General features: G+C 35.0%; 2 protein-coding genes and 1 non-coding gene across 9 annotated transcripts; 1 reads left to right on the forward strand and 2 right to left on the reverse strand.

Moving 5' to 3' along the window:
* Positions 1–1,025: 1,025 nt before the first annotated feature.
* On the reverse strand, positions 1,026–1,097 carry TRNAP-AGG (transfer RNA proline (anticodon AGG)). Its single transcript has one exon. It is a non-coding gene; the product is annotated as a tRNA-Pro (tRNA).
* A 1,729-nt stretch (positions 1,098–2,826) lies between these two features.
* Positions 2,827–4,268, reverse strand: LOC102628170 (uncharacterized). Its single transcript, XM_006486426.2, has 2 exons — positions 3,490–4,268; positions 2,827–3,348 (listed from the first exon to the last, which is right to left on the reverse strand). Exons 1-2 carry the CDS (start codon positions 4,260–4,262, stop codon positions 3,108–3,110), a joined length of 1,014 nt encoding a protein of 337 aa, XP_006486489.1. The 5' UTR covers positions 4,263–4,268; the 3' UTR covers positions 2,827–3,107.
* Positions 4,269–7,307: 3,039 nt separating this feature from the next.
* LOC102625939 (uncharacterized) lies at positions 7,308–10,458 on the forward strand. 7 transcript variants are annotated; one of them, XM_006485879.4, is made up of 7 exons: positions 7,308–7,950; positions 8,109–8,226; positions 8,649–8,770; positions 8,884–8,969; positions 9,474–9,583; positions 9,688–9,766; positions 9,944–10,091. In XM_006485879.4, exons 1-6 carry the CDS (start codon positions 7,373–7,375, stop codon positions 9,763–9,765), a joined length of 1,092 nt encoding a protein of 363 aa, XP_006485942.1. In that variant the 5' UTR covers positions 7,308–7,372; the 3' UTR covers position 9,766; positions 9,944–10,091. The 7 variants fall into 7 exon arrangements, 4 of the variants coding, with proteins under 4 accessions (XP_006485942.1, XP_006485943.1, XP_006485946.1 ...); XR_008054302.1 differs by lacking the exon at positions 9,688–9,766 and adding an exon at positions 9,299–9,392 and having other exon boundaries at positions 7,309–7,950; positions 9,944–9,981; XR_003066503.2 differs by lacking the exon at positions 9,944–10,091 and adding an exon at positions 9,299–9,392 and having other exon boundaries at positions 7,309–7,950; positions 9,688–9,720.
* The last annotated feature ends 529 nt before the right edge of the window (positions 10,459–10,987 follow it).

The raw sequence follows: 10,987 nt of genomic DNA on the forward strand, positions 1-10,987 counted from the left end.
TTTTAAAATTACATCCAGATGGATATGGATAATTATTTTTACCTAATGGATATCCGTTTAACCCAACACAAGTTTAAAAAATTTTAATTTTATAAAATAAAAAATAAACAAATATAATAAACAAATAATTGTAAAAATATTATATTAACTAGTGGAAAATTTAAATTCTCCTTATATTACAAAATAAAATTTTCAAAATTATCCTTTAATTTTTTAACTTATTTAATACTATTAATAATTATTATTTTATTTTATTAATTTAATATTATAAATGGACCTTCACTGGAAAGTCGCCGGAACTACCGCCGGATCTCGCCGGAAGGTCACCGGAGCACCGCCGGAAGGTCGCCGGAGCTCCGCCGGGATTTGCCGGAAAGTTGCCGGACCGCCGCCATCGACCACCGGACCGCCATTTTATTTATTTTTATATATATTATTACTAATATGAATAGTTTAATAGCCAAATTTGATATTGAAATTTTAACTATTTTATATTATTATTTTTATATAATAAAAATAAAATATCCATGTATCTCTATAACTATATGGATAAAATTCATATCCATGTCCAATATTAAATACTGGATATGGATATGGATATATCCATTATGAATAATTATGAATTTGTGTTTGGATGGATATTATCCATCCATAATTGGATATTTACCATCCCTATGTATAATGGTTCTACATCTTAATCTAATTTTGACACGATCTTGTTCTCCAGACAGTACAGATGTATCACGGTTGTCCATCTTCATCTAATCTTGAGATTCAGGACCACGTAAGCTTAGGACTATCATTGCGAATGCCATTGCATTAGCTGTGTCTTTTATCCGCTAAGCTGCTCTGTTTTATCAAGACACCGAGCCCAAGCGGAGCCGGGGTCACTTTTTGAGTAGGTGATGGATATGTCACGCAAGCAGTCCCGCAGGAGAAAGATGAAGGGCACGTTTGAGGACCAAGGCAGTTTTCTCGCACGAATAGACTCTTTGGATCACCCAAAAGAAATTGCAAAATTTAGAGGGGCATTCCGAGAATTGAACTCGGGACCTCTCGCACCCTAAGCGAGAATCATACCACTAGACCAAATGCCCTGTTTGATGGGTCGTGGGTAATAACTTTTAAAACTACTTTTTCAGTTTATCTTATTTGCATTAGGACAACTATAAGCATGTTTAAAGAAGTTAAGGGTGCGTTTGATATTATTTTTGGTTGGGTGTTTTGTGTTTTTCAAAAAAAAAAAAATATAAAAACATGTTTGGCAATCCTTCGACAATCATTAAAAATTTTGAAGAACAAAATGTTTTTATTCTTTCACTACTCCAAATCGGCGTTCTCAACTTTTGTTAATAAAAGTGGGAAATAAATAAAAAAAGATTAGGGAAAAAGGTGGTGCTCTGGCCCACCAATTTTATTTATTTAATTATTATTCTATTTCATTTCTCTTGTAACCATTTACTTTTATCTTATCTCTTCAATTGTAACCAGTACTTCTATCTTTTTTCTTCTTCAACCGTTAGTTTTTAGTTTTTTATCTCTTCAACTATAGCGAAAATCTAGGGTTACTTTTTTTTTTGGGGGGAAATTTTATGATTTTGTTAATTGTTCTTTAAAATTTGTATGATTTTCTATTATATTAATTTTTATTTGTTATTCCATCTTGTCTAAGTGCTGAGACACGCTCGTCCCCTCTTGCATCTTGCTTGGAAAAAAGCGTTGCCGAAGAAACTTCATGTTTACCATTGTCACTGACTCATACATTCTTTGTGGAGTCTCCCAGATTATTGAGAAGCTAGGCCCTTTCCTCACTCTCTTCTTAAGGCTAGATCTGCCTTATTGCTATTATGTATTATTAGCCGATATGGAGACTGTAGTATCAAGATTAGAGGGAGGCGGCTTTCTCTCTCTCTACCTCTAGTCAAAAGGCGATTGTGGACAAGAGAAAGGGTGAGGAACGAACAAGGAGCGGAGGAAAATGAGGCCTAGGAGAGGTGCGAATCAGAGCTTGCTGGTGAGAACGCTGGCTTAATTGCCAGGGCGTTATCCTCTTTTAAAGGAAGAATCAAGGAGCATCTACAGGTAGTGGTGAATACTGAGAACATGAAATCCCTTAGCGCGTTGGATCATCGAAGAATGGAGAAATTCCTATATCTGGTAAGACCACCCATGAGGGTTCATCAACTCATTTCTCGGTCATATATTGGTCACAAAAAGTACAATTTGAACTTGTCTTGTCACCAGCCTCATCTGGCTTTTCTAGTTTCACAGCTGATTAGCCCATACAGCCAGATTCTTAATGGCATCCTCCTCTGGTTGGAAAGAAGGACACCTTTTGCGGATAGTGAGGTAGTGGTTTGCAATCATCCATGGTCCTTCACTCAGAACATAATCATAATCCTCTAGGTTAGCAAACTTGGCTCTGATCTTATTATTGTTAGTAGTATAGCATTTTTTTGTGTTTATTTGTGGGTGATGGCCTTCATGTTGAAAGGCATAGACGTAGATATTGGGCATGTTTTGGATGCAAATATTTTTGTAGTCTTTTTGTAAATGAACTACTTAAACGTCTATAATAAATATAATTGTAGTATAGAGTTTTATTTTTTTATATGCTAATTAATTCTACATTTATTATTTTATTTTAATTTTTTTCAACTTAATAAATTATGAGAGGGTTTTCTGAAAATTATTATTGTTGTATGAAATTTAATTTTATTTTGATTAAACTTATAAAAATAAAGATAAAATGTATAAATAAATTGAAGAAAGCTATTTCATAAAAAAATTTGTATTTCAGACAAACAACCAAACGTACTCTTATTATTTTTCATATTTTTAAACAAATAACAAAACATATTTTTACTGTTTTTATTTTCATATATTGTTTTAAGAACAAACTACCAAACAAATTTTTATTTGACGTCAGGAACATCATTTTTCTTTTCTAAAATAAACGCACCCTAATAATCCTCCAAATTGAAAATATATTGCACCAGAGGCCAAAAAGTAAAATTATATTAAAAGCAAAAAAAAAAAAAAAAATTCAGTTCTTTTTGTCCTGCCACAAGGCTCTGCCGACGAGGTTTACAACTTCAATATACTGTCTATATCTTAGGCGACGATGACGGTTGGGATGGAGATGACGGCTGTGGTGGATGATTTTTACGAACGTATTTTCGAGCCCAAACATGCTTACCATTAATGGAGAACTTAGCTTTGCTCTTGCCTCCAAGTACCACGTCCATGAAGGAAGCAGAATCCATAACAAGACGTGCAAATAGTGGCTGCTCCGTTGACGATGCCACTTCTTGCATGTTAATAGCTTCAAAGCACTCTCCAAATTTCCTGTTCAATTTTAATTTTTTTATTTCAAACCAGAAGAAGTAATAACAAAGTTAACTAACCCATCAAATTCTATTAAGTCCTAGCTAGCACTATAAATAATAAAATTAATAGCAAGAAATATACACACACACATATATATACCTAATGAAAAAGTCTCTGATTTCATTTTCTGAAATAGGGTACCCTTTAGAAAATGTCAAAAAAATAGTCCTCTCATCTGGTGGTACAGTTACTTGATAATCATGATTTCCTTTCTCGTCAGAATTACTACTACTTATTTGCATACGCCTCCACATCTCGTCGACTTCATTTCTCAAAACATCGTGTTGCCGCTGAACCACAGCATCATAATATGACATAACAGGCACAATCGGACCATAATCACTAAGCTGCTGTTTGACCATATTTTCATTTCCTCTTAAACTATTCTCAGCATTCTGATCGCGAATGATCGCCTTATTTTGTACCTCATGTAGCACAAGGTCCTCAAAAGCTCTGGCGCAGACTTCGATAACATTCTTCGTAACCGCGTGTAGAATTTTGAGCCGATTGTCACGAAAGAAGCTTAAAGAAACCCTACTTTTGGTGATGCTTTGAGTTAAAGGAATTACTTCGATGTTCTGTAAAGAGAAAGGAAATGACTCATCGCTCTGGATGCAACTCAAGCACAACACGGCCTCATCGGCAAGCGAAGTGATCAACGTATCCGGCCATGTTAGCAATGTGTTCACTAAATCTCGACACAGTCCGGAATGTTCAAGCCAAATCCATAACGCAATGACTTGCATGGACTCAATGGAGTTGCGGCCGAGGTAGTGGACAAGCTTAGTGAACAGGATGCGATCTATGTTGTGAAATGTTTTGAATTGTTCTTTTGTCACTGTTAAAGGAGCCAATGAAGAAGAGGAAGCCATTGATGGTCGTTTTTCTGGGGATGACGATGAAATGCTTTGTGGGTTCTTTTTATAGAGACGAATAGCTACGATTAGCGACTGTTGTGAGGGTTAAGGATAGTGCTGTTGCGAAGAGACGCCATTTCGGTGCAGAAATGGAAGAAATGTAAGATATTTTTGTGATAGTGTTTCAAAGGCAACGGTCAAATATAGAAATATGTTTTGGTATTGAGTTGTTTATAGTTTGGTGCTTACATTTTTGCTTCATGATTTTTATGGAAACTATATTGCATGGATTTGGGAAGTTGACAAGGCCGATTTTATTTCACTGCCCTTTTTATTCTTTTCTCTCTCTCCCTTTTTTTTTCAGTTAATAAAAGAAAATTTATTAAACTTGACAAAAAGTATTATATGTATATAATAATGTATAATAATAATTCATAAATTGGGATGTCAATGTGGATAAAAGATAAACAAAGTGAATTAATATATTAAAAATACTAAATTCATTAGAGTTCGTATTTTTTTTAGTTGGTCAATAGTTTCTACATTAAAGACTAACTACATTTGTGCGTATATATATAATTAGGTTCATTTAACATTTTCAGGAAAGTAATGGATGCTCATGAGTATAATGCTTCTTTCTTCTTCTACCTTCTACAAAATTCGAACCAGGTCACATTATTAGTTCAATTATGAAGAAACTTAATGATAAAAGAATTGAATACTAAAATATAATGTTAATTTTTCTTTCTCATTTGCGCATAGTTTTGGTAGTCGTAAATGTGTTTTGTGCCTATGACTACTCGGGTTCAAATAATAATTGAGGGTAAAAGTTGATGCTTTGATGGCGCTAATCTAGGGATGGCAATGGGGAGGGGAGGGGAGGGGACCAATCTCCCCATACCCATCCCCGATATTTTGCATATGTCCCCGTCCCCTCCCCATCCCCGTCAGAATTGCTTGAGAGAATCCCCATCCCCTCCCCGAATAATAACAGGGGATCCCCGAGGGTCCCCGGTCCCCGAATAACTAATAGTCTAATACATTTTTTTATTTTCGATTTTAAATTAATCATATTAAAATAAACTCATACCGCTATTGTAAGCTCGTAACCAACTTTGACAGCACATTAAGGCCTCCAATGTGCTTGGATGAAGTTTGTTATGGTATGGGCTCACAACTCTACCACTAGTGTTAAAAGCTGATTCAGAAGCAACTGTTGTAATTGGAATTGCCAAAATATCTCTAGCAATTCGAGCTAATGTAGGATACCTATTAGCATTTGTCTTCCGTCAACTCAAAATATTAAAATCTTCCATCTGGGGTATAACTTTCTCATCCAAATATGAATCTAATTCATCTGCAACAAATGCACAATCTCCATTGTTTACATAATCATCAAAACCTGTCATCCATTTGGTTGCTTTCTTATAAGAATCCCCTGTAGATCTAGTAGAAGAACTACTACCAGTATAATCAAAGCAATAAACAATTGGTGAAAACTTCAATTAATACTCTTCAACTAATTCCCGGTAAGGGGTGACCACTTTCCCAACATACAACTATTTTGATATTTATTATTTTTAACAATATTTATAATTTTGTTATTTATTTATTAGTAATTTTAAAAATAAAAATAAAATTAAAAATTAAAATGGGGAAATGGGTAGGGGACGGGGATTCCACCTCATCCCCGTCCCCTCCCCGAATAAAAAGTTGGGTAAAAAATTTTCCCCGTCCCCTCCCCGAAAAAAAAATTGGGTATAAAATTTTCCCCGTACCCTCCCCGAATGGGGAAAATCCCCGAGGGTACCCGTCCCCGTGGGGATTTTTGCCATCCCTACGCTAATCCCCACACGAACCTAAAAATAGTAATAACCAAGACAATAATAATAATAATAATAATAATAATAATAAGAAGAAGTTAGAAAAAGAAAAATTAATAGTTGCATCTAGGGATGGCAAAAATCCCCACGGGGACGGGTACCCTCGGGGATTTTTCTCATTCGGGGAGGGTATGGGGATAATTTCATACCCAATTTCATATTCGGGGAAGGGACGAGTAAATTTTTTTACCAAATTTCTTATTCGGGGAGGGGACGGGGATGAGGTAGAATCCCCATCCCCTACCCATTTCCCCATTTTAATTTTAATTTTAATTTTTATTTTTTAAAATTACTAGTAAATAAATAATAAAATTTAAATTATAAAATTATAAAAATTGAAAAAAATAAAAAAATATCAAAATATTTATATTATTAAACTTTTAGGCCTAATTAACTAATTAAAGTCATAAATTTTTATTTAGGACATTAAAAAGACCGGATAGATTCTATTAGCCCAAAAATTTTGTTTTAATTTTAATATTCATTAAATATTTTAAACTTAAATCTATTTTTTATTTATTTTTAGATGTTATAATTACCCACAGCGAATCACAATTTTAATATCTAATCTAATTTAATCTAATATTTGCTCTTGATTTGCTCCGACTTAACTATTATGATGTAAAGGGAATAATCCACATTTATAAAGTGTCCACGCCACCATTGAAAAAGTTAATTTTGAATCTAAATTCGATTTTATTTGTAACAATTTTGTATTAGAATATTAATTTATTCATGATAGTTTGTAAAAGAAGTTTGTATCCCTTGCATGCTGCGTTACTTACTAATTTAATGTATGTGACTTTTGTAATGGATATTAATATAAGATATTTTTTGAACTTTACTTTTATTTGAATTTTTTATTTTATATGATTAACTCAAATAAAAAACAAAAAAATGTATTAGTTATTCGGGGATCAAGGACCCTCGGGAATCCCCTATTATTATTCAGGGAGGAGATGAAGATTCTCTTAAGTAATTCTAACAGGGACGGGAAGAGGACGGGGACATACGTAAAATATCGGGGATTGGGTACGGGGAGATTGGTCCCCTCCCCTCTCCTCCCAATTGCCATCCCTAGTTGCATCTAATTTTAATGGGCCAAGCGGCCCAAGATCAACCATCTGGGCTCTGGCTCATTCGAGACACTCGCGCTGTTTTGAAATCGAGTGACGCTGACGCTAACAGCCCCTCGCACTGTTTTCTAGACTGAAGTCTGGAGAGAATAGAAGATGAAGTAAAATGACGAGTACCAGAATCGTGTTCAGCAACGGCGTCGTTTCGCAGGCCTCCGATACACCGTCAGTTTCAACTTTCCTTCAAGAACGTCGAGGTGCATACACGACCACACGCACTCACAACAACGGCTCGTGTCTCTTATTTTGGGAACGGCATTTACGACGCCTCGCAAGTTCAGCAAGAATCCTCTACAATTCAAGCCCAAATCTTTTGTTCAAATCACCAACACCATCAGGGCTAGAACCAATACGAACACCATCATCGTCATCTTCACTATCAATGTGGGAATCAATGATTAAGTCTTTAGTTAATGATTCAATGAACGAAGCGTTACCCATTGCGTTGAAAGAGAGGAGAGACGGGGAGGAATTGGCGGTTACAGTTCTTGTTAGTGGGGATTACGGGCAACTGAGTGGAATTGAGAATATGGGCAGTGATGATTTTTTGGGGGTGTTTGATGTGTCTGTGCATTTTAGTGGGTATGTGCCTTTTGTGTTTGGCGTTGAGGGAACTGGGGCCCGCTTGGCTCTGGTGGGTCGTGGAAGGGATGTTGCAGAGGCGAAGTATTCGGATTGGGTAAGGTTAGTTTAAGTTTTGAATCGAGCTTACTTGAGATTTGAATTGATTGGTTGTAGTAGTATTGTGTCCTTAAAAATTTTTTTGATTTTGATTCATGTTCATGGAAATTTTGAACCAAAATGAAGGCATTATTAGTTGTTGTTTATTCAATCTTATGCAGGCTCAGGAAGCCTTTGGAGAAGCTGAGGCCACCTTCGGTGACTGAGCTTTTGTTGTCAAATGATGGTGATCAACTGCTGGAAGGCTCGATAACAAACTTTTTCGTTGTTTGTCGTAAGGTGTGTGATTGTCAATCAAATCTTCCGAATCATTGCTGTTGCTTAGTATGAATAGTATCATGAAGTTGAAGTTGAAATATTGCTGGTATGATATGGGGTTGTTAACATTATTAGATATCAGGGGCGATTGAGATTGAGGTTTGGCAGCTGTAGCTTAAAAGTTATAGCACTAAAGTGTTTAGTAAACACTAACTGCCATACCTTGAAAACTATCTATTATATCTTTAGGCTCTTGTCCATTTTTCCCATGGATAGTACTTGGCTCATTCAAGTTATAAATCACAAATGCTTCTGCAAGACTTAATTGATAAGTGGAGTGGAATTTCAAGTTGACATGTGGCTGTGGATTTGATGTGGGCGTTATGTATCAACTATGCACTATAAATTTCATTATTAAATGGTTTTATGAAATATGTTCTTAGGATAACAGTGAAGCAGAAGACAAATTCTTGCAAACTTGCAATAATAGCCATAGTTTTGAAGTGCAAACAGCTCCTATAAGTGATGGTGTCCTTCCAGGAGTTATACGCCAACTAGTTATTGAGTAAGCATACCTTCAGTGGAATTTAACTGTGTACTATTTCGATATGCTTATATGAATTGGTTGGGGTGTATTTTGTCATTGCATTTTTCTTAAATACTTTTTATTCTGTTCAGAGTATGCCGAAGCAAAGGAATTCCAATACGTGAATTAGCTTCATCGTGGTCGCAGCATGAACTCTGGAAAGAGGCATTCATTACAAGTAAATATTCCAGTTCCTTTGATCTTATTGCCCAAAAAAGGTTCGCTTATTTATTACAAATGATTTAACAACCTAGGATTGGGTTTCCACTCACCTATCTTTGAGCGGAATCATATCTCCACACCTTTGCTTATTACTTTTCTCTAACCCCAGGTGTGTTACTATTTAACGTGGTCACTACCATCGGACATAAGAACCTTTCATAAGCTAAGTTACACTAAGAGTAAACACCGACTTTAAGACTGCTTTCTGAACTGTTAATAGGAAATGACTGCTTTCTGAACTGTTAATAGGAAATGACGTGTAGCAATTATGTGCAACCTTTGTAGGTAGATTTTTGAAATTGTTCCAGGGCATCATACCATGGATTTCTGGTGGTTATGTTCATTGTTTCATTGCATCAACACTATGCTCCAGTTGCTAGTAAGACCAACTCTTTATGGTGGTTACTGTTGTATTAAATACTGCCTTTTGATGAGGATTGTAAGTAGATATTTCTTGCAGGTAGCTTGAGAGTTTTGCAGCATGTGGAGTCAATTCAAGTCCCAAAGACATGGGAATTGCAGGAATCGGATTGTTGGAATGACATTGCATGGGAGCAGAAATTGTTTGAGGTGCATGAATTTCTGAGTTTCTTTCTAATTCTAACTGCACTAGTAATTATATTTGAATTACTCCTCATTTTCTGCCGCACACCCTGCATTGTATTGGATGACAGGGAGGTCCTGGGATGATCACAAAAACAATCCAGGTGAAATACAAATTTTCATGCGCTTGCACCAGCCATTGCACTTGATGTGAGGCTGTTTCATATGAAATTATTGCTACCATACACCATTTGCCCTACCCCTCTCTCCTGATTCTGATTCAAATTCTTCACCAAATACAGTAAAATAGAATGAATAACACAATAACTCTACCCGCTCCTCATCTTTCTTTTATTCTTTTAATTTTCATGGCTGTTGGTGAAGCAGGAAGAGATCATGGAGAGAGCAGGACTGGGAGGTTATACATTAAAGAGGTGAATCACTCTGTTTCATTTGATCTGCATGGGAATGGTGGAGGAAACTTTAACACTCTGCTGATTCCAAAGTGGAGCCAGTCACTGGTCTTCATTCACTGCTCGCCTTGTTTGTTTTTGTCACCGCGTGAGGATCCCCAAGTATACGTCCAAACAGAACTGACACCGTCATGGAGATTAAGAAGATGCTGGATTCTTCTTTCATGCATATACATATATTCTTCGTATAATGCTTAAGGCCATGTTTGGATGTTGGATTAAAGGTAGGATTAGACTAATTTAAAGAATAAAAAAATTAATCCAATCCAGAGTTATGTTTGGCTGTCAGGACTAAAAAATTAGTCCAAATTTTAGTCCAACATTCATAGGACTATTAATCCTCATTTTCATATGGGTTTAGATAGGATTAGATATTTGATAGTTTAAATTTGTTACTAGTCACAAATTTATTCAATAATTCATTTTTAACTTTTTTAGAATTTAATATTAAATTAAATTTTTAATTCAATAATTTATTTTAACTAGTATGTAATATATTAAACACAAAAAATAATTCAATATATTTAATTTCAATAATATTAAAATCTAAATATTAAATTTAACAAATAGCAATATGATTTAAAAAATAATATATTATTTAAATAGTTATTTTAGCTTCATTAAATTAAATTTAATAAAGTCTTGTTACCAAACAAAAAACAGCCTAATCCAATTTAATCTAATCCAATCTAATCTTAAGAGTTAATCTAGTTCAATCCGATCTTTCAAATGTAGTCTAAGAGTTAAATTATAGGTTGTATCTTTATCTTTAAAGAATGTTTTACAACCTTTGCTGAAGTCACTGTTACTGAATTTTATGCACATGTAATGGCCCGTCCCCGATTGAGGTTGTGGTTATTGTTGGGCAAAGTATCTATTATCAGGAAAAATTTAGAATACATCAGAGGTAATACAACCAACTAATGTATATATGATATATGTATTTAAATTTAATATA

This window comes from Citrus sinensis, chromosome 4, assembly GCF_022201045.2.
Source record: "Citrus sinensis cultivar Valencia sweet orange chromosome 4, DVS_A1.0, whole genome shotgun sequence".
NCBI lineage: Eukaryota > Viridiplantae > Streptophyta > Magnoliopsida > Sapindales > Rutaceae > Citrus > Citrus sinensis.